General features: G+C 37.5%; 2 protein-coding genes across 16 annotated transcripts in view; one reads left to right on the top strand and one right to left on the bottom strand.

Annotated features, from left to right (window-relative positions):
• Window positions 1-7505, top strand: part of Slc4a10 (solute carrier family 4 member 10) — a 446328-nt gene extending 438823 nt beyond the window's left edge. For 9 of the 12 annotated variants that reach the window (XM_070021992.1, XM_070021977.1, XM_070022002.1 and 6 more), the window contains one exon: window positions 5442-7505. In XM_070021992.1, coding sequence (XP_069878093.1) covers window positions 5442-5508 — 67 coding nt within the window. In that variant the 3' untranslated portion in view covers window positions 5509-7505. Of the gene's footprint in view, window positions 1-11; window positions 51-5441 lie in introns of all 12 variants that reach the window. The other 3 variants (XM_070022042.1, XM_070022039.1, XM_070022007.1) reach the window with 1 other exon arrangement.
• A 5671-nt stretch (window positions 7506-13176) lies between these two features.
• Window positions 13177-27275, bottom strand: part of Dpp4 (dipeptidyl peptidase 4) — an 84256-nt gene continuing 70157 nt past the window's right edge. For 2 of the 4 annotated variants that reach the window (XM_070021960.1, XM_070021964.1), the window contains exons 23-26: window positions 27194-27258; window positions 16386-16458; window positions 16050-16123; window positions 13177-14302 (exon numbers count right to left, since the gene is read on the bottom strand). In XM_070021960.1, the coding sequence (XP_069878061.1) occupies window positions 14201-14302; window positions 16050-16123; window positions 16386-16458; window positions 27194-27258 (314 nt within the window). In that variant the 3' untranslated portion in view covers window positions 13177-14200. Of the gene's footprint in view, window positions 14303-16010; window positions 16124-16385; window positions 16459-27193; window positions 27259-27275 lie in introns of all 4 variants that reach the window. The other 2 variants (XM_070021969.1, XM_070021970.1) reach the window with 2 other exon arrangements.

Here is a 27275-nt window from a genome sequence, read left to right as displayed (position 1 = left end):
TTTGCCATAAGCTCCCCTTCCTAATCACTCTAGAAGCTGATTCCCCAAAGGTAAGACCCTCTCCCTCAAACCTATTCTGTGGTTGCATTTCTTTATGTTAAATGGTGTCTTCTGGAATTCTGGTCAGCCTATGTCCTCTGTGTGAGTTTTGGGGAGGCAAAAAGCTTGGTGAGTCTTGGGCTCAGATCTAATATCAAATGAAATTTGATATTGGCCTGAAACTGGGCTAAGCTTTTTCCCTCCTTAACTTATACAAATAGATCATAAATAAAACAACCAATTGTACACAACTGTACTTAGTGATGTTGTCAAATTTCTAGATTGGAAGAAAAAAAATTGTTCCTCTAATTAAGAAAATTGCAAAGCTGGAAGATTCCATTTATGTTACCATGATGCATTTATACCTGCAAGCTTTATCTAGCTTCATGAGACATAACTGGAAACATGGGATAAAGAAAGAGGCTACATTAGACTGGAGAGTATAGTATGTCTCTTGCTGCTAGTTTTTGTCACCCCAAAATGGCATGCTGCTTCAGTGTCATTCCTACGCCCAACAAAAGAAATAAGACAAATAGTTGGTGTTCAGAGTCTTTCCACCAGAAGCTGGGAATTATTTTTTACTTTCTTTTTTCTCTTTCTCTGTCTCTCTCTCTTTCTCTTTCGCACTTTCCTCCCTCCCCCTCCAAAACTTACTCCAACAGAAATTATGAATTAATCAATAAGCCTTCTTCAAAACTTTGACCATTTTTTGAACAGAGCTTCAAAATACCATGTATTTCTTTGCTTAAGCCAAGAAACTGTAATATTTTATTTCAAAACTTGCTTTTCTTTCCCTGCTCCAAATACCTGCTATCATGTTGCTATTGTCCCTGTTATTTCCCTACATAAATCTGTGCTTTTTTAGAACTCTTGAAAGAACATCAGAGTTATGCGAAAGGTAATTTTTCAAGCCCACTAACATATGTGTTTGTGGATCCTTTTGCATTAAAAAAATATGATGTTTCTCTAATTTCTTTTAAAATATGGAATCCAAAGTGATGGGCTTAAAGCAAAATGCTATGAGAAATTTGAGATGGCCAAACTTGTAGATTATATTTCTTCCTCAATTATGTGGATCCATAGTCCAAATTCTTCCTCAGTGTTCCTTTGTTTCAAGCAAAATATTTTATGCCGTAAGGCATTTTAGGTATTCTGTACAGTAAATTGTAAAGTCAAGTGGTACTCCCTTTTTTGTGTGTGTATGTGCCAGCCTGTGGCTTGAACTTAGTGTCTGGGCACTATTCCTAAGAGTTTGAGTTTTTTGTTTGTTTGTTTTTGCTCAAGACTAGTACTCTACTACTTGAGCCACAACTCCACTCTGGCTTTTTTGATGATTATTGGAGATAAGAAATAAGGATCTCATGGACTTTCTTCTTAAGGCTGGCCTTGAACCACAATCCTCAGATCTCATCCTGAGCAGCTAGGATTGCAGATGTGCCTGGCTCAAATGATACTCTTTATCAGAAAAATCTAAAGTAATATGTGTGTAAAATACAACAGAAGTAGTAAACAATGCATTATGTTTTAAGTCCATTCACCTTTGTAATTTGATAAAGCCATTTGTTTCTTGGTCTTAAAAGTAGATATTCCCACTGAACTGATATTGAAACTATTATCGAATGAAAGTTCGCACAGTTTGCATTTGTTTGTGTCTTTTTGAGACAGAGCCAGTCTTCTGACTCCAGACTAGTCTTCTTGAATCCTACTTCCTCAGATTGCCGAGTGCTGGGATTACAGGCAGGAGACACCATGCCTAGTACTTTCCTTACTTTTTAATATGGTAAATTTTGTAGCTTCCCACATAAAACTATCTGTTAGTGATACTTTTCACTCATTTTAGTAAATGTGAACACTTACAGAAAGAGCGTAGTTTCCAGAATTTTAATACTCTCTGAAGGATACTGCTTTCTTGGACTCTGTTGAAGACATTGAAGTATGACAACTAATAACTATTAAAATTTGAGCTGTTAGAGTACCCAATGGCTAAAACCCAAAAATGCCTGAAGAACAGCTTCCCAGGATCTGTCTCTCTTGAGACCTAAGCTGGTTCCATGCAGCCTTTGATCAATCCCCTTCTGCTATTTTCCATTCTATCCTTTGCTCTAAGATATCTCTAAGAAGTTTGGATAACTTCTTAAATGGATTTTAGCATAGTAGTATATTTTTTCAATTATTTAATTCACATTTCAGGGTTGGAAAATATTTTATCTAGTTTAATTGGAAGTAGAATCCAAGAACTGATCTTAAATTTTACTTCATCTGTAGAAGTTCTACTTTGATACCACTTTAACACTGCTATACATACAGGAGACAAATCCCATTGCTGCTTATTGGATGGATTGGTAGAAACAGGTTTCATGAAAAACCACATTGTATCAGAATAGGTGAGCCACTGATGTGTTTTATAAAACCAACACCCAAGACCAGCTTTTCTTGAGAAAGTATCTATCAATGTTAGAAAAAGTAACACTTAGTTTTGCCTTGCATACATCCTTCTAACCTGGATTCTCTTTTGCTCCGTTTTTCTAGGCCTGGGCCCTCTCATGACAGCTCAATAAATACTGTTCACAGCAACCATTTTAGTGCCATTGAAATGTAACAGCATCACAGATTTCTTAGCAGCAAGCCAGGAGTAGATAGGTCATTTTCCTCTCTCTCTTTTGAAATATTACTTTCATACTTGAGGCTGTAATTCCTCAAGGGCAAGGATAGTTTCCTCTATCTTTTATTCCTAGGTCTTTATAAAGTGCCTAGAAATATATATATATATATATATATATGTATATATGTACATATATATTACAAAATCAATAACAGACGTATAGTACATAGTTGCTACAATAAAAGCTTAAAATCAATTGGCATCTAGAAACATGAAAACATGAATGTAACAAGAAAGAAAGAAAGAAAGAAAAGAAAGAAAGAAAGAAAGAAAGAAAAGAAAGAAAGAAAGAAAGGAAAGAAAGAAACAAGAAAAGAAAGAAAGAAAGTAGGGAAGGAAGAAAGAAAGTAGGGAAGGAAGAAAGAAAGAAAGGGATGGATAATAAAAAGATTCACACAGAATATTTTTTACAGAAGTCTATAAAACTTCTGTTCCATACTTTGCTGAAATCTAGTATGAAATCAAACCAAGAGTTTCAATAGGAGACAGTCATGTAACCATTTGTTATTTTATATGTTTCCCAGCCCCAAAAGCACCAATATAACCAGAGCAGGCCAAGGGAAATTTGATATCTCCCCCCCATCTGTCTGTGTCTTTCTTCTTCCTTCTTTTCTTTCTTACTTTTTCTTTCTTTCACTTCTTTCTTTTCTTTCTTCTCTCCTCCCTCCCTCCCTCCCTTCCTTCCTCCCTCCCTCCCTCCCTCCCTTCCTTCTTTCCTATCTCTCTTATCTGTCCTTTCTTTCTTTCCTTTCTCTCTCTCTTTCTTCTCTCTCTCTCTTTCTTTCTTTCTTTCTTTCTTTTTCTTTCTTTTCTTCCTTTCATTTCCCTCACACTTTGAGGTGACTAATAATGCCATTGGAAATTCATTTATTTATCAAAAGATTAGGAAACATCAATATCACAAATATTGTGTATGTACAGAGGCCAATATGTTTCTTCCTCACAGTTTCCTATATATTAGATTTGCTATCATACCTTCCAAAAGACAGAGTCAATAGCCATTGGAATACCAGCATCAGTATTCTGGAATTGAGCTGTAAGAGTACTTAGAATCCATCTGGTCTCAAACTCAATTTGTGGATAAAGATACCAAGTCTCAGAGAGATTAAATCATTAGTCCTAGGTCATATATTTCATCCTTAGCTTTTGTGAACTGAACCCAGGTCTCCTAATTTTATGCACAGGGCTCACTGCACTTCCCCATTCTGCTTGTTGCCTTGGTTTTGTCTGAGAGAGACTGAGAGCCAGGTAAAGCCCAAGGAAAAGTTAATTTGGAAAGCAAGAGAGCAGACACTTGTCATGTAATAGGAACTGAAAGAAGAAAGTGAGTCATACAGATAAAGGAGTTAAAAATACAGAGTTAAGACTCTCAACACATCATGTGCACACTGTCAACTCTTCTCATGGAGAGAGAAAAGAAAAGGGGGAAAAAGTTGCTTTGCTCTGACCTGTAAGGAGTATGTGCTGAGAAGTGTGGCAGGCATAAACCCGGGTGCCACAGACACTCGCTCACACCAGCTCTCAGCGCTGGCAGCGTGCCACAGATGGCAGAAGCTCCGGCACTTCTTACCTGATGGTGCCGGGTGGTGGTGACAACTGAGAAGGGCTGTTTCTAGCATGAATTGGAGGAAAAACAATTTTAAAAACACACTCTTAGAATGTGTCTAAGTTATTGACCACTAAGAAAGCTGCACAGGAGGCCGCATTGAAATACAGAGTTAGAGTACTTTATTACTTGGAGAAGAGTTATAAAACAAAGGTAGTCCCCACCATTAACTATCGTATATTGAGGGCTGAAGTTAACAGTAAAATGTGTGGACTCTTTCAGGTTAGTGCCTCCAAGGCTGGTTGTGAGTTGTCCTGTGGCGAGGGGAACAGAGAGGCCTCTGATACAGCAGGCTTTATCATGTGCAAAAAGTATTGGGGGAATTTGCCCCTAAGGAAACATATGCTGTAGGTGTAGGTTCCTTACACGTGACCATACCATTAGAACTTTCCGTGAGAACCTCGATGTGAGAGGAAGAAAAGTGTACAGTAGAAATGATTGAGAAAAAGAAGACAAAAATGACAGAGTCTCACTTTCAGCTTAACTAAATGGTACCATTAAAACTAGAAGGTGAAATGAAAGAAGTTTTACTGGAGTGAGAGTTTGCTCTCTAAGGAGGTGAAGGATCATTCCTCTGATGTACAGGTGGAGGGACAGGCACCTGGAGAGAATTCATTCAGGGTGATCTGTAGCTTGACCAGGAGAGATGCTTGCTTCACCTAACCAAGACATTGTCCTCAACAAACATCAAGATTCAGTCTAGCCATGAAGGATGAGCCATTTGCAGCAAAGCTCAGACACACCGCTTCAGCAACTTGTTTGTGTCATTTTCTAGTGTCAGTATTGTCTTAAGGTGGACATGACTGACCATTTCAACAATCATCAATGATTCATTTGCCCAAATGAGGACCATGGTATTGATCTTGCATGCTTTTAGAATTTTTTTTTAATGTCTGGTTTTATTTTTTTAGTGTCTGTTTTTGAATTTCCCCCTCTCTGCAGTTCTTGGCTTCTATCTCACTGAATGTAGAAGATTTTAAGTGTTGCTGTCGATCTATGCTTTGAAGCATGAGAGAGCAATGCTTACGGGCTCTTGTGTTGCTTTGGGGTTGATGGGTTTGTGACTGAGATAGCAAATTTTATAGTAGTCATGCTGTATTGTAGTAATAAATTTTTCCTTTTTCCCCCTTGTAGCACTGAAAGCCGAAAAGAGAAGAAAGCTGACTCAGGGAAAGGTGTTGACAGGGAGACTTGTCTATGACTTGATCTTCAGTTTATTTTTTACTTATATATGAGAAGAGTGTCACAATTATTAATGAAACTACTTTGATCATGTATTGTAAATTCTGTTTCTCATCCCAAATCCACCTTCATACTGTAAGTAGTGCAATGCTCTTTCATTCTCTGTTTAGCTTTTGGAACAGTGAGACACCCCTGTGATCAGATACAATAGCTATTGCAAGAATCTGTGTGTTCTTGCTGTTTATTAGACATTTGTAAACACTGGATTCTTCTTGCTAGCTTTATGACAGCAATAGTATTCTTAAAGAGACAAGTCATATTTACCTAGCTTGTATTTTCTTACTTTAGTGTTCTGATGATAACTGATAATTTTGTTCAGAAGAATTTTGAAAGGTAGTCTTACTTTTAATTTTTTATAGCTTAGCATTAGTGACTTATTTCAAAAGACTCAAATCAAAAAGTTAGTTTAAAAGCATTTTTAATGATTGTATTTATGTATTTCCTTGATTTAATATGATATATTTAATACTCAAGAATTTATATCTGACTAAAACTTAAAGTCATTTGGAAAGCATATATCACAACTTACTAAAAAAAATCAGACAATAATGCAAAGAGTCAAGTAGTATTTTCTTAAAATTGAAGTTGTGACTACATGATACAATAGTAGGCTTGTATGGCATTCTTTAGGAAAACTTTAACAGTTTTATTGAATTTTCAATTTTAATCTTTATCAGAAGTGTGCTGTTCAATTTCTCCCCTATTGATGAGACTGTTTTCCAGGTAAATGTATTCTATATATACTTGTGGAATAGCACATAGGAAATAGTACATGAGATTCCACACCTGTACAGTTGTTCTGATGCTGATGGTCATGTGCTGCTTAGTGCTAGTCCTGAATTATGTTCTAATGTTACATCAACAGGTCTCCCCATTGTACTTTTTCTCTACAAAGGAATTTTCCAATTTTTCAGTAAATGCATGTTGTGAAAAAAAACTCTTAAATGAAAATTTCAGATTCTGTTTGAGAAGGTTATATAGATAGTTCAATTCATGTTAAAATAATCCATCTTCACAAAGCTTATACAAGAGGAAGGAAAGATAAGATTTTGAGCACTACTAAAAATATAGTATTTCATTTCATTTTAGATGAACATTAAGTTTAAAAAGTAAATTTCATAATGCTCTTAGTTCCTAAGGATAATCAGTGATTGACAACCTCATAGTCTTTCACTGATCAATTTTACAATGAATCAGAGTTCTGTGGCTTTTATAAACTCTGAATTATGTATTGTGTACAAATACACATGAAAAAACCTCTTTGGAATTAAGCTAATGAGGAGGGAACAAAACAATAAAGCAGTAATTCAACATTTTGATATCTTCTGAAAAAAATTCCTCATGATCCTTTCAGAAGTCATTTTTTAATGGAATATGAGCAAAAAATCATGGGAAGAAGAATTCACAGTTAATAGAGTTTGTATTTATAAATACAGAAGAAGTATAAATATAAATGCAGAAGAAATATACAGAAACTTTCTGTTCCAAATGTGTTACCTTTATATGTTTTGTAATACTGATACTCCACTGTAAACATTCTCATTGTTCTATTATTTAGCCAGTCAGTCTCCAAAGCATTCACCTAATATTTTAACATATTAATAACTGTTCTGTTAGAAATTATTCACATGATCAGTAATTTGAATAAGCAATTATCCAATGAAATTCTGTATTTATGAGTATTTTTATAGTAATTTTGTTCTTGTGTGAATTTTAATAGTATTCCCATGTTTATCCTAATATTTTGAAATCATATAAAATATAAGATAAAATGTAGTATTATATATTTATCCCTAATTTCAGATTCCTGGTCAAAATTACTGCATATCTTGAATGTAATTTATTGCAAAGTTTAAGTAAAGTGTAAATGTGACTAGGATATTGTGCTTTTCACAACTTAAAAATGTTATGTGGAAATAAATATTTATCCTAACTAATTCCCTTGCCCATTTTAAATTGTGGTACAATGTGTCTTGTGTGAGTTTTTTCATGTTAACCACTATATCTGTTTAGAACATTTGATTGTTCAAATATAATATCTAAATTAAGGCATCCTAACAGTTAAGAAACATTGATGTTATACTACTAGGAGATTCAAATAGTCTGAACTTCAGGAAGTATATAAAGATATATGGCGTCTTTTTCCCAGGGAACAGTCCAGGTCTTTTGGGTGGAAATGACATTTCTCAGATTACTGTCAGAAAGCTTATTAGCAAGACTCCTATTATGATAATTCCTTAATTCCTGTTTTTTCTCCCAAGAAGAAAACATTTCCTAAAATTTTCCTGTTCCCATTTGTTATAAAGGTCAAATGGGCCCATTATTACTTTGTAGCATCTGTCAGTATATGATGGAGATAATTGCAAATTCAAAATTGTAACCTGCTTAGTACTTCTCTCTTGAGTAGTGAGTTTACTTTGTAATTGCTGCTGCTTAACAGCATGCCATATAGAGAAGTTTTTCCTAATTCTAAGCTGACAGAGACACCCCATGATGACTACTAGATCTTTTAGGATTTTTCTTGGCCCTTATAAGTATTACTGATTCTGTTTTTTATATACAGGCATATCTCTATTTCTGTTTAACTTTAGTCTGTTTACTTTTGAGCAAAGGACTATTTGACTATTATTGCAAGATTGTTTTCCAATTTTTCAATATGTCCATATTGTATATTTATGCAGTGAAGTGAGATGACAATCACTGAAAGCATTATGAAAATAATTTGGAGTGGCTGGGAAGGTGGCTCAGAGGTAGAGCGCTTGCCTTGCATGCATGAGGCCCTGGGTTCAATTCCTCAGCACCACATAAGCAAAAAGAAAAAAGCTGAAAGTGGTGCTATGGCTCAAGTGGGAGAGTGCTAGCCTTGAGCCAAAGAGCTGAGGGACAGCGCCCAGGCTCAGAGTTCAGGCCCCACAACCAGACCCCCCCCAAAAAACAGAAAATAATTTGGGTAATACAATGAGTCTACATATCTACTTTGAGAGGGCAGCTGTAATCAGAAGCTTAAAGGTTGATTGATGATAATAGTTTATTTTAACAATCATATTTAGGTATTCATAGAAAGGTTTAGATCACACTGTCCCTCTGCTACATTTTCTGTGTATTGAAGGCTATTGTTTTGTATTAGAATTCTGAACACAGAATTAAGAGCTTTGCTTCTAAGGGCAAACTGAATATGTAGCTGTAAATATTTATGTGGTTTTTATTGCATTGGTGGGATTGATACCTGAAAGACTGAAAAATAGAACTTTAGTAAGCCAACATTTAAAGAGATGTTATAGGAGAAATGGCATATGGATTAAGAGAGAAATGGGGAAGGAGATGACTCTGGGAGGTTTTCAGATAATGTCACTATGATAAAGATTAGAATCAAAGTAAAGATATGTGGTACAACTTGACATAAAAGATAGATGGCATATTTAGAAACTAGAAAATGGCTAAGTATGGTGAAGTGTTAGGAAAAGACTAAGTGTTAGGGGAAAGACTAATAAGAAAAGGTAGAAACACACATTGAAGACATTGTAAATGACATCAAATTCTATGCCAGGACATTTGAAATGTATACATTAAGAACTTAAAGAAGAAGCATGAATTGTTAAAAGAAAAAAATTAGTCTAGTAGTACAGTAGAGATTATAGTGGGAAAAGTTATTTCCTTAGGGATGCCACTTCTACAATGATTCTCAGATGATCAAACCGAAGTTGAATATTCTCTAGATAGCTGTTAGTATCAAAGTCAAATAAGCTCAAACATACTTCAGCACACAAGTACTTTAAAAAAAATAATTCCTGTTATGTAGACTATTTGTTGGCATATGGTGATAATATAAAGAGTACATATATCTAATATGCACACAGCTATGTTTGATGAAAGGTTCTGGAAAACACAACAAACCTGAGAATGTTAAAGAAATCTAAGCATACAACTCAGCCAATAGCTGCCTCATGAGAAGCCAGAAAACCCCTTCCCCTGCTCATCTTGTGTCTGGCCCTGTCATCCATTGGGCTTAACTTTGTATTGATGTCCTCTTCTTCTTGGGTGCATGCGGAGTCATAGGCTTCTGCCATATGACTTATTTCCTCCATTAGTTTGGAAGACTCTGGAAAGCAAAGGTGTCTTGTCCCTTTCTTTAAACTCTCCAGTTCTGTGCTTTGCGATTAAGATTCATAAGTAAAATATATCAGAGGGTACTGCCCGTCAGTTCCTTAAGAATGAGTCTTACCGAGATAACTATCATCTCGATAAGATGATAGTTATCTAAACTAAGAAGCAATGTTTACTGGCATCTATGTGTCTAGCATCTGAGCAGAAGCAATACTAAGTCAAGACTATGCAATCTGTGGGGCCACTGAGGTAGGAGCAGCAGCCAAGTATCATGACAAGGAGGAAGGGAAAGGTGAAGGAAAATATCAAACCTTGTATTCATGTAAAAATTCCAAGAGACTCAAAGATTTGAAATAAAATGTTCGTACCATTTTTCAAGTTAAGGCATCAGAGCTCTAATAGAGTAAGATGTTGCAGTGTTGAGGAGTAGGGGTGCTGATGGACAGGTTCAGGGCACTGTGTCTTCAGCAAGAGGTACCATGGAGACAGGACTGCCTTCCTAACAAGGGATTCATTTCTGTATCATGGAACCACAATCAAGCCCAGTGATACTCCTTCTCAGAATGTTGCATTTCCTTCATCGCTCATTCCTTTGTGATGAACATTCTCAAGTCACAAAATCATGATATTGTATAGAAGCTTAGAGAAATGCTGTTGGATCCATGGATTTAACTAAGCTCAGATCACAAATATTTGAGGGAAAATTCATCTCCATTCAACATACACTGAATTATTGTAATTATTCTCTTATAACTATGATATACATAGCATAGTTTTATATATATACACATAGGAATTATTTTTTAAAAAGCACTTGTGTTTGGACTTCTTAAGTATGTTTGAGCTTATTTGACTTTGATATACACAGCATCTACTATAAAATCTACTTTAAATTTTTTTTTTTCTGGTTGGTCGCGGGGCTTGAACTCTGGGCCTGGGTGCTGACCCTCAGCTCTTCAGCTCAAGGTGAGTGCTCTACCACTTGAGCTACAGCATCACTTCCGGTTTTCCGGTGGTTTATTGGAGATAGGAGTCTCACGGTCTCTCCTGCCCGGGCTGGCTTTGAACCTCGATCCTCATATCTCAGCCTCCTGAGTAGCTAGGATTACAGGCGTGAGCCACCAGCGCCCAGCTCTACTTTAGATTTTTATGTAGAGATGATTTGAAGTATATAGGATGATATACCTAGGTTATATGTAATTGCTATGCCATTTCATATGAGATATTTGCATATCCTCAGGTTTTGGTGCCTTACTGAAGGATTTTGGTTGTTAAATGATTGACATCTCACCAAAGTAAACATGACTTTAAATAATTGGGAAAAAATGGTGAATTGGTTCTGATGAGAAATTATGTAGAATGAAAGGTATAAATTTTTGAGATTTAACCCCTGTAAGTAATAAAAGAACTTATCTTTTTATTAATTCAAATTTTGGGGATTAAATGTTGGTATCATTACCAAAAGATGATATATTCCTACTGAACATAATACCATGCTCTGTGCCTCCCTTCCTGTGTGTTGAGTGATGATAGGCTATAACCTCCATTCTGAGCATCTATATCCTGGAGACATGCTCACATGCTTCATGTCACTCAAGATGTATACAAGAAAGAAATAAAAGAAATGTTATAAAGTTGGCACAACAGAACTCTCTTACTTTGAGAAGAAAAAACTCATGCTTATGTTTTGCTATGATTTTTCCCCCTTAAAATTTATTGAATCTTAAATATTGTACAAATATAGTAGTCTTATAAATCAATATTCTCACATCGACTTTGAGAACAAGCAGCAAATACCAAGAGGTGGAATTGATAGTCTGTGAGTAAGAAAGGAAACAAAATATCCAGAATGTCATACAACCTGATGTGGTAATTGATCTTTATGATGGTAGTTCTGAGTCATCAGGAACATGCTGAATTATGCTCTGTGCCTATTTAAGAAAGCATGAAGACATGCAATTATTTTTAGCACAGTTTTCAACATAAATGTTCAGAAATAATTTTTACATCAATAGATGAGATGCTCTTTTTTTTTCACATGCACCCCTGGGCACTGGTGTACTTTAACAGGATATGAAAAGACTCAACCCTCTGCATGCCTATGGAGGCTACAAATGTCAATGCTCTCATTCTTAGTGCTCACTATTCTTAGTGCTGTGACTAATTCCCTTAAGTCTCAAACTTACCCTCAGATTAAGGTTATCTCTAATTTACCTATCCATTTCTTTATCTTCCTTTTCCAGTGAGCTAATTTAAACCACTTTCATGGAGAGGAGGACGTGTGTTTTGAGGGACAGATTAAAAAAAAATTAAACTTATTCATATCATCAGTATTTCTAACCTCTGTTACATAAAAAAGTATATGTTGTAATTCTTTTATTGTTCTGGACCTTAGAAATAATATTAGCATGTTTAGAAATGAATAGAAAAATAAATTGATATATTTTGGTACTTATTGTATAAATATTGCACAATATTTGACATATTTTTCTCTAACATTGTATAAAATGTGGTTTCAGTAAGATAAAAAGAAATTTCTATTTAATTTACTTCTAAGACCTTTAATGTGGTCCAGAATATAAACATTTATTAATGTTGTTCCTTGACGTAGAATTTTCAAAGATTGGTATAGCTAGTCATAATGATTGACTATGTTCAGAAACAAGATTATGACAAGAGACTCTCAAACTTCAATGTTGGTAGATGGTTCCAATGGATGAGTGGGGACTGAGAGATAATTAAGGGGAAATGATTCAATGGCATGTTCTAAAAATATAGCTAAGGCTGGACTGTAGAACCTCTGTCCATACCTGTGCACAGTGCACCAATGTTATATTGACTCAGGAGCCTCTTCCCATATCTTCCAGCTTCAGATGTTTATGCTATAACTCACCCCCATTTGGGATAAGTTCCCCTAGCAAATAATCAGAAACTGAGTTTAAATTCATGAAGTCAAGTTCCTAAAAATGGGGCTGTTTTGAAAATAATTGAAACAAAATTATGTTTCTTAGCTAAACATTTTGAGCTCAAATTCAGCATTGGGAATCTCTGCTTTTATTACTTTAATTTTGACAACCACAAATAATTCATCAGATACTTAAGAGATTGCCTTTCTCTTTTGTACTTTTTATGTCCATTGAGATCAAAGAACTACCATTATGGTATTATTTTTATAATACAGACCTCACCATCATTCCCTAGAATGAAATGTTACCTCTTACATCATACTGTATTGTAGCTAACTCAATTTCCTAATATAAGTTTATATATAACAAAAGATTTATATATATATATATATATATATTAGGTAAAAATCTTATGACCTGCTTAACACATTTTTATGTACCTAATCATGATCATTTTTCTTTCTTCTTTTAAAACAAAAGCTGAACTCTTTCCATGTTTACCAGATAATCTGGGATTACTAACAAAATAAACAAGAGATTTATTTATTTATTTTCTGACAAATGTGTTCATATGTCAGTATGGTGTAGGTCTGACTCAAGACACAACTCATTACCTCTGAAAAATGAAGACATATTTATTAAATGACCAGGAGAAATTCCACAGCATGTAAAATGGAACTAACAATACACAGCATTATAGTTTATTTTATATTTTGTAAAAAACACAATTCAAGGAAGTTAAAATATTTTAATTAAGATGCTAAACGAAATGAAAAAGGAAAATTAAAGCAAGGCTTCAAATTAGAATTGGTGATACGAACAGTTTAGACTTTTAGCAGGGCAAGCTGATGTGTTCACATCTCAGTTCCAAGCTACTCATTTCACTAGAAAGCATAATTATTTTTTAAAGCACATTTACAATGCTTTCCCATCACCCTTGCTGTGTTTCTGTAGCACCTATAGCCATAACTGGCACCTGGGGGCCTTACATTGCTGGCAGTTTCTCTTGCATTTCTCTGGAGTCGATTCAACTGCTGTGGTTTTACTTAGAAGTCAGTGCTTTGCATATGTGATTTCCTGAGACGGTTTGAATAGTCTTTCTCAGAAAACTGTGCCAGTCTGGCTGTGAACAGCTCTTCTCTGAGGGGAGCTGACAGTAGCCTGGTCGGGTATGTATGCTGGGACTTGGACTTGGGTTTCTAGCCATGTCCTGCCATCTCTCCCCACTCCGTTGTCTCTAATCCTTACATACTGACATCATTGCCCATATCTTGCCATCCCTTTAAAGAAGAGGACAAGATTTGGACTAGTGTAGTTAGAAAAAAAAATTGAAACACTATTCTATACCAAGATTTCATAAAAATAATTTATATTTGTTGTTTCGGCAGCTGATATAGAAATGATTTTAAATGATAAACAAAACCAGACTGAACAATCCAAATTGCTGGAAGGTAATAATCTGTTGTGAGGCAGAAATTCTTAGCTATGATTATAGTTAATGCAATTTGAGAACAAAGGTAACCTTGCATTTCTTAATTTGAAAGTTATTTTTTAAAAGATCATCACTTAGCAGTGCAGTTTGGAACTAATGAGCATAAAACATGGTTTTTAATAAGCTGTAATAGCATTTGGTGAGGGGTGCTAAGGTAGAGAGAAACATTGTTTTATAAAGTGGCTCATATGGGTATAGATGTGCTGGTGTGCTGTGCTGCTGCCAATGCTATGGTCTTCATCTGTGTACCACTGGAGAGAGAAAGAAAAAGGTGACAATTAGGAAGTAAGCTGCTGTTGAAGAGGAAAGACTCAAATGAGTCCTTGCCAGCATATGTTATAGAAGGCAGAGTGTTTTCATTCCTGAAATAGTTCATGAACTGAAATGTGACCGTAGAGGACATCTAATTTCCCCCCCAGAGCTTTCGCATTCCAGATTGTTCTACCCTGCCAAAGTCTCTCATTCTCTTTTGCAGGTGCAGAGAAAATCTCCTGTGCATTGGACTTTATGGGATAGGGCTAATTAAAACACCCAAATCAACTTTCAGAATTGACTCAAAGGACACTTTGAACCACACCATGCATTGTATGCAATGAAGCACACTGCTTTAATTAAGTCCTCCCAAGTATCAAATTTGTCTACATTCTAATAAATTACATTGAAATAAATGAACTTTCAAAAAGTTTTCCTAAGGACTAGGGACCTAGAAAACTATAGTTTGATGCTATTGCTATATTTTGATATAACTTGAAATCAAAAGTTTACTAACACGAGCTTATACTAATATTTTTAAAAATCTACATGTCTGACATTTATGTAGGAGACTATGATCTTAAGCAAAAACTTGTGCCTTCTTACTTAATTGAGGACTACTTGCTAAGCAAACAAGCATTGTGGATACATAATTAAGCCTTTAAATCAGGGTCCCGAGCCAGTGTTTATGGCTAACAACTAGAGTTCTAGCTACTCAGCAGGCTGGGACCTGAAGATTGTGATTCAAAGCCAGCCCATGCAGGAAAGTCTGTGACACTCTTGCCTTTGGTTAAAAAAAAAGTGGAAAGTGCATCTGTGGCTCAAATGGTAGAGTGCTAGACTTGAGCAAAAGAAGCTATGGGACAGTGCACAGGCCTTGAGTTCAAACCTCAGCACTAGCACATGAACACACACACACACACACACTGCTTAAAGTATCAACCTCTTATGAGAATCTGGCCCAGAAAATTCACCAGTTTTTCTGGGTCAAATGGTGTTCCTATTCCTATGTAGGGCACCATTGAAACTGAGCACAGAGAAAATAGAAGAGTGGGGGCAGGGGAGCTGGTCTTCTAGATAAATCAGGCAAAAACATTGCATTTTACACAAAAACGTGGTGCAACACACATACAAGCATACATACATGTATGCAAGTTTTCTTTTGAATATGGCATCTCTAGTATAGAAAGGGAATTTCCTAAAGACATAGAAATATCTTCTGTAGAGTTCTAGCCACTTCGGACTATTAAAAGAAAAAAAAAAGCCTAATGGCTTATTGCTTGTGGTTGCTCAATAAAAGATAACGGGGCAATTGTGGAAACAGAAGCATGCTGATGTCCTACTGGTGTTAGAAATGGCTAGTAGTACACATAAGCCAGAAATGGATTTTCATATTGAGCTGAGCCATTATTATGATAGTTACACTTTAGAATGATTTTGCCACACGTTTACTGAATAAGTGATTACTTCTGTATCAAAATCAGGAGAGAACAAACAATCATAGGAACAGGAGAACAGTGTTTTGATACTTCCAGAAAATGCAATATTGTGCTTCTCAACCTCAAGATCTCTAGCATTATTGTGTGTATGACTCAAGGACATCAGTTCACCAACTTAATGCTGGAAAAAGAAATCAAAACTGCTTTCTGTCCCTGTCCTGCTGGACTCGTATGAGAAAAGGCCCTCAAAGAGGAAACTAGAGCCTACCAAGGCGCTTCCCTCCCCCTGGACGCAGCTCCATTATACCATTGCCTGGAAATCCACTCCAGCATCCACCAGGGCTTTGGAGATCTGTGCTGACTGCTGAAAGTGAACGTTATCTGCAGAGAGAGAAAGGAAACAAGTAGCTAATCACCTCTCCATTTTTCTGAGGGCCAAGGGTGGGAAAGGCCCCAGAAGAAAGGGACTGTTTGAAGTTCTAGGACTCTGCATCCCATTTAGCCCAAGACAAGTGAGTTGTGGAAAGCAACACTGTTTTATTGAAGTAAATGTAACAGTCTTGCCCCTCATGCTTTTGTTTTGTCAGTAGTGAAATTGCAAACCTGTCTGTGATACTAAAAAGTCTAATTAACTGAAACTCACCATCTGCTGTTCCATGAATAAGGAGGTACTCAACTTGTTTAAAATTTTCAGCTCTGCTCATGACTGTTGAATTCTGGAATTGGGAAAAAAGAATGTCATTATTCAAAAAAGGATCTGCCATAAACTGATTTTTCACTTCAGTTTACAAAATAAAATGTTTTCAGCTGGGGCCCCCTTTGATACAAAATATAGCAAACCGATATTCAAGCAAATGCTGTCTCCATGCATGGCAGAATGCACAGCCTGCCCCATGCCTGGAAGACAGGACTGCAAAGGGAGGATGCCACATCTTCCCTCACATGAAGGAAGAGGGCACCTGCCACCCAGGCTGCATGCAAAAAACCCCGGGTCCCAATCCCAGATTGGCTGTGTCCTATACATTAGCACAGGGCAGAGTCTCGTATTAGCAATGTATGTTCCATGGGCTTCTGCTGTAGTTCAGCCAAAATGTGTATCACCATGGCAACCATGTGTCACATGGTGCCATACATGCTACATTTCAAAGAGCCCGTACATAGCATTTGCAACTAAACATACTCTGCAATATGTCATGTGAACTTTGGTCCACATAGCTAGGTTCGGAACGAAAAGCAAATATTACCCCTTTGAGAACAGATGTTTAAAACCCAGACAAACGTAACATATGGGAGGGGAGAAGGGTGAAAAAGATCAAGAGTGGCCTTTAAAAAAATCAGTGAGTTATTGCTTCTTTCATTCTGTATATTGGAGAAAATGAAGCTATTAGATAAAGCCATTCCCAAGGTACCAAGTGAAGTAGGATTTTATTCTTAATGAAAGGGTAGCTTTTTGAAGATGGCTCTGTATCCTGAATCAGAGGTTTTGAAAGGAAACTATCTTAAAAGGATAGAACTGGTCATCTGATTTTAATTTACAGTATTTACAAAGTTGGGATGAAGGAGAAGATGCTAGATAGGTTGGGGAGGTGGTGAGCTAGAGTCGACTTTGATTGATTGATGGGGGGGGGAAGGCCATAGTGTCAGCATTGCATTTCAAAGTAGCCAACTGATCCTGCAGGACCTCGGTGACATTTCATGAGAATCAAGATGTTGTATTTTAAGATATCTTTGTAGCTAATGTGAGCTTAGTATTTTTTATGGACAACCTAGTGGTCTGGCAGGAAAGGGTTGAAACACAGCTTTCATATTCTAGATTCAGCTTCAGTATTAGTAAGCTGTACAGCTACAGACCTGCTGCACACTAAGCCTTGAATTCTGCAAAATGGGAATGAGAGTAACTTCTCTTACTTCCCTCACAGAAACAGAAATACAAGACATGGCAAAGCATGTTTGAAGCTAAATTGCAGGTATTGGTATGAGAATTGTTACACAGTATTTCTGGAAAAGGACACCTTGTCTATGATTTCAGGACTGAATTATCTAAAATGTCTTCATGGATTGAGGCTCCCCAAATCATCCTCTCTTCCTAAGCTTGGAGTTCATGTCCTCTCATTTCTGTGTAGACTAGTTCAAATTCATCCTGACCATATTCCATTTGTGACTCAAATTCAGAATTAATTTATGAAATTTCATAACAAAAATCTGACTCATTAAAAGTCACACATCAATTTTATTTTGTAAGAGAAGCTTGTCACCTTGTGAGATGTTCCAGATAAATATACCCTGTGTGAATCCATCCATCTATCCATCCATCTCAACATTACCTCTCATTCACCGATCCTTCATTGCTTTTACCTAGTCAAACAATATGGACTTGTATCTAAATGGCAAAAGCCATAAGAAAAGGGACTTATTTAGAATCATTATTTTAGCATCTAGTACAGTATAACATATTAATTGTGTAAAAGAAATTATTAAGCATATGTATTGTCCACTATTATTTGGTCCACTATTTTTGCTCAGACTAGTGGAAACAATTAAGATAGGAAAAGTAAAATATTCTTTTTCTGCAGGGTTTTTAAAAAATAGTTATTATAAAGGTGATGTATAGAGGTTACAGTTACAGAAGTGGTTATTCTGCAGTTAATATTGAGATGATTTTCCCACTTTCAAACCATATACCACACCATTAGAATAATAGCTATTGTTCATTAATTATTCTGAGCCTAACACAGTGCTAAATATCATGAAGGAATTCTAAAAGCTCTGATGCATAGAACCCTTATAACAAGTGTGTGAAGTAGATACATGCCAGTACTACTTAGTAATGACACACTGATTTGGAATGTTAAATAGCCTGAACCAAGATCTACCTATAGAAAACATGAGAGCTGTCAGGGAGTGTAGACTCATGCCTATATTCTTAGCTACTCTGGAGAAAGAGATTGAAAGGATCACAGCTGGAGGCTGGCCTAGGTAAAAACTTTGTGAAGTTCCCCATCTCAGTCAATTAAAAAATCAGCATGTCACAGCATGCATCTATCATCCCAACTACATAAAAAGTAAAAATAGGAGGATCATGATTAGGTTAGCTGGGCACAAACACAAGACGCTATCAAAATGTAATTAAAACCAAAAGTGCCACAGAGGCATGGTGCAAGTGGTAGGGCACCTACCTAGCAAGTGCAAGGATCTGAGTTCAAACGCCAGTACTGCAAGGAAAGAAAAAAAGAAAAAGAAAAGAAAAAGGAATAAAAACTGTCAAGAGCTGAGCAAAGTCTGACAGGAAAACCCCTTTACTTTCTATGTTTCTATGTCATCTCGTCTAAAATTCCAAGCTGCTTATGATTCGTCTCCCAGCAAAGGAACAGTGTGAAATCAAACGTTAATTAACTGTCCTGGAACTTGACATACAAAATGATAGTGGGTACTCTGGCTCCTAAGATGCTGTGGCTTCTCACATGGAATTAATTGGAAGAGAGAGTGGTCTGAACAGCCCTGTGGGATTTGGGAGCCATGTACTCTGATTATGCCTGTGATATATAGCCTGAGGTAGCAGTAGAACAATTACCTGCCCTTTAGAGAGGAAAGGGTAGAATAAATCTCTCCCTAAAAGGCTTTGCCATACACCATTCAAAGCTGGAGGCAGGAGAGGCTCAAACCTCAATATTCTGAGATGCAGAACCAGGTGCCATTTTAGAGTCCTCTGCAATGATCTTTTCTGCTTGTCATGCTCTCAGGCCATGCTGACTTCTGCTCACCTTATTTCTCCCCAAGTTAAATTCAGCTCTTTGCTCACAGAACATAGTCAATTTTAACACCTAAACCTGACCCAGATATACAACTGCCTCACCTCCAACAGCCTCACAGGCCTGCCTTGCTTGCAGCACAAACAGCCAAAGCTGAGCCTCCAGCTCCCCCTCTACCCCTCCCCCCCACCCCCAGTGCCATGAAGCTGAGAAATGTCATTGAAACACAGAGTAATAGTTAGGAGACATATAAATACACAGGACAGTTAGCAAGGAATGTGATAACTACTGGAGTTTGGACCAAAACAGTTTCTGGCTGCCTTTTTTTTTTTTCTTAAATGGAGTGAATACAGGCTGAAAGAAGACAATTTTTATAAACAAGTAAAACCCTGAGCCTAAGATAAATGTTGTGATGTACACACTGTAGCTGTGATGAACTAGACATGGTGAGAAATGCAACATACTGAGAAAAAGACGAAAACTGTGATAAAAGTGTCATGATGCAAATTGTTTTACATTAACAATATTACACTACAAAGAAAGAAAGACAAATACTTTAATGCAGCAAGAGAAAAGGAAAACAAAAGCTTCCTCTGCAACTGCAAGATAAGTGTGCCATTTCAAATGCACACTTCCCCTGTATGCTGGGAGAAGCCTCCAGAGGGACCTTCCGGTGAGAGAGAGGCAGGTGGTGGGGAAGGAGGCACATACCCATATTAAGGCTCTCAGATCTCAGGAATTTATCCCCACCCTCCACTCCCTTCCAGGAAAAATGCAGCTATGTCACTTTGCTTCATTCCCTACCAGCCTGTGTCTCCTGGCTTCACCATTCAGTTTCTACTGTCCACTGAATGGCACATTTCAACTGGGAAGCTAACATGCAAAACCAGAGAAAGAAATGCTTCCTTAACGGTATGATTAATGATCCTGGGGGAAAAAATAATTGTGCTATCTTCGCCTCCCCAAAGAGGATAATCTTCACATTGCCTATCCAGAGAAACAAACAAAAAAGAAAGAAAGAAAGAAATGGATGACTAAGTTAGAAGTCGAATAGTCTATCACCAACTACGAAAAAGGAAGCAAGGAGTGATAAATGGGCAAAGATGCAATGGTGGTGTAGTTGGCACCACCTCTCTCCTGAGGCTAGAAACTTCCGGAGAGCCCTGCTGCCAGCAACAGTCTGGCAAAGAGAAGTGGGAAGGAATGGTCCAGTGGCAGTGCCGATTCCACAGCATCTCTGTGAGGAGCTTTGCCTTCAGTCCCAAGGAGAACCATCTGTAGCTGTTTGTTGGATCATGCTGGTGCCTCAATTACCTTCCAACAAATAAATCTTTGTATTTTTGAAATAAAAGAAGGGGCTGATGAGAGTAAGGAAGGACAAATTCTTTTGAGAAGCAGAAGGTGTAACCATTTTGAAGCTACCCTTAATGCCATCTAGGAACTATGAAGACAATTTGCTTCATGAAGATAAAAATGGTGGCAGATGCCATGGTTTCAAAGGTGAATGTGTGTCTCCTGGAATTATTTTGGACGTGGGTTTCATTATTCCCATTATCCAGATGAGAAAACTGAGGTTAAATCACTTTTCCATGATCATGCTACTGGCAAGTGGAAGGATAGAATTTGACCACTGGGATTTCTAACTTCGAACTCATGTTCCTAACCATTGTATTCTATTGACACTTGACATCACAGCCAACAAAAGATGTCCTATTCCCAGACTCTTGTAGAAAGAGCAAGAAGTCACTGAGCCTAATGGATAATCATGCACTAAATCAGGTATTTCCTTGAGCTTACAGGCTTGCTTTGTGCATTCTACTTACAAGCAATATCACATAAAAATCATTGACTGATGCCATTTGGTGAAACATCATTAATACCCTAGCAGAGGTTATAGAAAACATTTAAGAAAAAAAAAGAGTTAATTCAACCCGCTATGTCAGATGTTTTAGCTGTTTACATCTATCAAACAACTGTACTCATGAGATGCCAGGGAATAGCTCCCATCAACCCTAGACAGGGGGCTCTACCTCAGGCCTCATAAGCAACACTGGCTTCTTTAAAGATCACACAGCAGTCAACATTTTATCAGCACTCCACAAACAAGTTAAGGTTTGGCTTAAATCTGAAGGTCTCTCTCCCTTTGGCATATTCTGGGATAATAGAACAAATGTCAAATCAGTACAAGATGGCATATTTACAAAATTGCACCCTGTTTTGCATAACCTAACGATGCAGCAGTTCTTAAGGATTGAACATTTCAAATCTGCTAGCAGAAGACTGCCAAATCTATGACTGTTTCGTACACTTGCCAAAAGCCTATCAAATTTTGAGCAAAATGCAAAATAAATCTCCTCTACAAGTTAAATCAGCCCTTCTGTGTGTTCCAGGGTGCCCTCTTCTCTTGGCACCAAGGCTCGGGACGGGTCCTATTCCTTTTGCCCTTGATCATCTCTCTCTGAATTCCCTCCCTAGTCCATGTCCTGCCATATCAGCTGTCATTTGGCCTGAGATTCCCACAGTCCTTGTTCTGTGGTCTCCCTCAGTTCAGTGGATGCGTCTCACAAATCCTGGGCAAACCACTTTACCACATATTCATGGTGTCCTGTGGTCTGCTTTCCCTTCTGTGTAATCTGTTGAAAGCTCCTCTGGTCTTCCTCCCCATCTCCCTCTATCTTTTCCTGCTGGACTCAGTGATAAGTGTCCTCTCTTTTGCCTAGCTTTTAGCATCTATATGTTATGTAACATTTTTTTTGCCTCCGTTTCTGTGTCAGTAAAATGGATAATTAGAAAGGTTTGAGAAGAAGGTTTAGAAGGTTTGAGAGAGAACTGAAACCGATGATCCAGGTAAAGAACTTAGAATAGTGTCTAGCCATAGAAGCATTTAGTAAATGAATGAAAAAAAGAAAAGAATTGAAAGGAATAAAATTGGTTGAGAGAAGTAGGGAAAAGGTAAATCCTAAGAGCTGGGTTATTCCTATTCCTTTCCTGATATCTTCCCAGTTTACTTTAGAATTGCTAGTCTTTTTCATACATACTGGATACTTTGCATATTTAAGTTCATATTTCATTAACTATTTTTATTTTTACCCTGTTATACAACCTATCCTCTCCCCCCAAAAAGAAAAAAGAAAAAAAATCCTTGGCGTTTTTTTTTTTTTTTCTTCCTTCAGGGATTAAGCTTTTAGACAACTAACATACCAGATAACTTTAACAGGTGAATGAAAGTACCCCATGAGTTAATGTCTTTTTCATATTTAACTAATGACTATGTTAGAGGCCATTCATCCATGATAGTCAGAGCCCATTCCTTGTCTTTGGTTGTAACAGTTGCTTCCTTGGATATCTGATTCCTTTGCTCAGACTTGTCACCATTTCTGTCTGTTGTGGGCTGAACCAACTGCAGAGATGTATTCACAGATCTGCACTGCTCATTAACTCAGGTTTGTCAGCCCTCCCTTTCATGGCCTTATTTAGAGCCCTCTGGAACTAGCTCCTTGGGGTTTTCAGAAGATGAATAACTTCTTTCCTCTTTGACTTCCTTGTATCCTTTTTCAAGTGCCTCTGCCTTGCCAAATGACATTGGTCACTACCTTAGTCCCAGGGTCTCTAATCTATAAAGCGCCTCTGAAAGAAGAGCAATGTGTGGAGGGAGTCTCAGAGATGCATGCTGTAGCAAAAGGAGTGCAGATCAGCCTTCGGCAGGGCACAACTACACCTGACATTCCTGCCTGTTGCATTCACCTATTTAAAAGGCTGACCTGCTCTAATTCCCTTTCTTCAACAGCAAGTAAGACCTTTATTTTACAAGATGAGCTTCAATTGGTGATGTGGGTTCTTCTGAATCCCTTCAAATCTAGATCATGAGCAAGCAAATACTGGATTCTCTTTTTTTCTTTTTCTTTTTTCTTTTTGTCGGTCATGGGTCTTGAACTCTGGGCCTGGGCACTGTACCTGAGTTCTTCAGTTCAAGGCTAGTGCTCTACCACTTGAGCTACAGCGCCACTTCCAGTTTTCTAGTGGTTTATTGGAGATAAGAGTTTCAGGAACTTTCCTGCCGAACTGGCTTTGAACCGAGATCCTCAGATCTCAGCCTCCTGAGTAGCTAGGATTACAGGTGAGCCACTAGCACCCACCCCTTTTTTTTCTTTGAGTTTTTATTTAAAATGATATTCTCTTTTCAAAGGCTGTAATTCTGACTAGTGTATCAATGGTTTCTTAGCTAAGAATATAGACAAAGGTCAAGGCCTTGCTTAATTGCACACTTTGGGCATGCCTCTCAGTGTGCTAGAAAGAGTCACTGGTGCAAACTAAATGGTAATCTGTCTCAAAATGTTTACATTTGACCCATCTGAATACACGGGGGTGGGGGGGGGAGGAGGTGAAAATCTAAAGAAATTATTGAATTGTTTTCTTTGTCTTTTCAAACAAGGGAGGGTGGAGAGAGAGGGAGGGAGAGAGAGAAAAAGGAGAAAGAGAGAGAGGGAGAGAAAGAAAAAAGGGGAAAGAGAGAGAAACAACCTGGGAAAGAAAAAGTAAAAGATGGGGTCCGGAGGGGCAGCTGGGGCCTTGGAGGAAAATAGAATCTTTAAATGTATTCTTGCCAGAGACAAAAGCACAGGCTCATTTAAAAAACAAAGGAGGAGGGCAGCTTTATTCTAAAGCCTGCTGTGCACCAAAAATAGGCTCTTAGATTCAGTTCTCCACATAGATTCCGTTCTCCTCAATCGGAGGAAGCAACTTAATCATGGTGGAAACAATTCCTGAATGCATTTGCTTCACTTTCTCCTGCCCACCTTAACTGTCACCCTCCCAGATAATTCCTCCGAGTAACACATTGGGAACCTTTCGCTCCCTGGTACTGGCAGTTTTAATGTGTCCATTGCCAGCAATGAATTTTGTGCCAAGAAAACCCGACTCCTGGCGTGGAAGGATTAAACAGTCCTCGGGTGCCATCTGTGCAGCGAAGTGAAAGAGTGACTTTGTGCACCCAGTGTGCGCATGTTGCCATTGGCAGTAGGAAGTGACTTCTATTTACATGACTACCTCATGCCGGGAACACCTAAGGGGAAAGATGAAAATGGCCACCACCATGGGGGGGGGGGGATGAGTGGGGGGTTGGTGTGAGAAAGAGCCTATGGAAAAGATTGGAAAAGATACAGATTGAAATGTAAATTAAAGGTTGATGATCCTCTATACATACTTCGGGAGGGGTGGTTAAGAAGAAATAAGGCAGGTGTGGTAGACTTTCTCAGATGTCAGACTTTGAACTTGTGCCTTTGCTTCAGGGTTGAAATGTCACTTCAGATTGGAATTGAAAAAAAAAATACGTTTTTCCACTTAACTCTCCCATTTTCACAGTCAAGGGTAGGCTTGTGTGAAGTATTATTTGAATATTTTGGGGGCTTTGGGCACTACGAGGGAAGCCCTCTGAAATCAAATTTACGTATTCAGATTGGATCACTGAGAAGAACACTCAAGCTGTAAACCGAGAGAAATGATGAAGTACAATTTGTGTCACAGTGTTTCCCTTCAAAAAGTTTTCAGTGAGAGAAGTTGCTGAATTCAGGGCCTCACTCACATTTCTTGATCTACCAGTTGAGTCATGCTCCACTCCAGCATTCTGCTGATTAAATCGCTGGCTTTTCTGCCAGAGCTTGCTTTGAACTGTGATCTTTCAGGTCTCATCCTCCTGACTTGTCAAGAGTACTGGCCAAGGAAGGTTTTAAAACAGATTTATACTTGGTACTGTGCAACCAAAGATTATAATGTTGAAGAAAACCTTGAATGAGCAATGATGCTGCAGATGAGAAAAATCCAGCACTAAGTTGTTCTTTAAGACAGAATAAGGCGAGGATTAAAGGTATACAAGGAAAATACCATGGGATAGCAAAAGGCTACTCCAGTGGGAAGGCAGTCCTTGACAGATGGAGATGGAGAGCAAATAACAGTGAAGGCATTAGGCAAGAGAGGGCAAGATCACAAAATTGAAGGGCACAGGAACATTCAGAGAACAGTAAGCCTGCCATACAAATGAAAGCACTATAAGAAAGAAGCTCTAAACTGAGAACAGTTCAATAGTAAATACTGGGACAAAGGGCCACCAAATGCAGCAGTGATACTCACTAGGCACTATGTTGAAAATAAATTATCTAACTTGTGGGTGGGGACAGGAGGGAAAAACTTGTAGAAAATGAAGGAAGGGGTGACATTGTTCAAAAAGAAGTGTACTCTTTCTCTGATGTCTTTAACTGTAACACCTCTGTACATCACCTTACCATAACAATAATTTAAAAAAAAATAGTGAATACTGGATTTAGTTGAGTACAAAGGGGTAGGGTTGAACTAGTTCTATGTGAGATAGACTGGAATGAAGAAAACCAAATTAAAGATAGACAAACTAGTCTGATGTTTTAAATAGAGCTAGGTCATGCAACAGCAATGATGCAGTTATGAAGGGAGAGCATTGAGTATGAAGCATTCTAAAGGACTATTGACAGAATGAGGACAACCTGCTTGTGGGAATCCTTTGTAGGGGAAAGGAGATTTGTTTATCATCTCCTTTGGCAGTTTATTATTTTTTTCAACCTGACTGGGAAAATACATGCAGGTACTACCACAAACACATTTCCTTCACACGGATTTGATAATGAAGTTGAAAATAATAGGTAAAACTAAATCATCTGTGTGTATATCTTGCAAAACCGGAAACTTTCAGTTTATTATTTTGATCAGAAGGTTTCATGTTGACATCTTAAAAAAAAGGCATGACTATTGATCTTCAGAGCTAAGTATTAATATGAAGCCTATGTATTGAGAGTTAAAACACAGATGAGGAATAATTAGAGTCTTATATTAATATTGTCCTGGGAGAGTTTTAAACATCTTTTGGACAATGAAACTTCAGTGGTGATTTACGTGGTTATCCAAAAATTGTAATTTAGGATTATTTTTCCAGCTATCAAGACAAATATAATTATGAAAACTTTGGAAATGTCAAAATGCTGGGAGGATCTTTAATGTTTACACCACCACATCCACTTGCACCAGTATGGTACTGAAGGGTATACTGGCTTTGCCATGCTGTCCACCCTAGTGACAAATGATAGTAAAGCTGCAACCAGCACATGTTTCCAGTGCTAAGGCTCATCTTAAGAGCACCCTGCCCATTGGTTCTGAGAGCCATCAAGTTCCAGATGATTGGATGCTATGTAGATCAGGGGTTTCAGGGTACTTCCCAACTGTATGTGACTCTCACTTGCTTTACTTGAGTCTGTGTTTTTTTAAAAAAAGAATAAAAACAAAAACCTGCTTGGTTGGCTATACAACTTAGTTATGGCAATATCCTAAGAAATTTTAAGGTACGTCTGAAGGTGTAGCGTTTTCTGAGTTCGAGGGAAATATGTTGAATTTGACATGTTTTCTAAACTGAAATTTGTATAATTAAAGTAATTATCTGGTGTTGCTTTGTATTTCCAAATGAATGCATATTGTGACCTATATAGCATACGATAAAGACTGTAATTATGCAGAATATAGTAGGGGAAGCTATTGGAGTATCTCTAAACCACCTGTGTTATTTCTTTTCAACATGAATTTTGTTGGAAATAAAAAAATATATTTTCTAAAATAGATACACTTAAAGAGTTCTTCAACTACTTGTAACTGGGTTATAGAGTGGACATAGCTCATCAGCTCTTACCTTGTAGTTGCCAAGGTTATCTTCTGGAGTTGGGAGACCCATGTAACGTTCTGTGTACACAGAGTCTGTAATGGGGTGGGGG

Source organism: Dipodomys merriami, unplaced genomic scaffold (assembly GCF_024711535.1).
Source record: "Dipodomys merriami isolate MVZ:Mamm:240054 unplaced genomic scaffold, mDipMer1.0.p SCAF_1, whole genome shotgun sequence".
Taxonomy (NCBI): domain Eukaryota; kingdom Metazoa; phylum Chordata; class Mammalia; order Rodentia; family Heteromyidae; genus Dipodomys; species Dipodomys merriami.
Note: the sequence above shows the minus strand (reverse complement) of the source record. Positions and strands in the feature narration are given on the sequence as shown.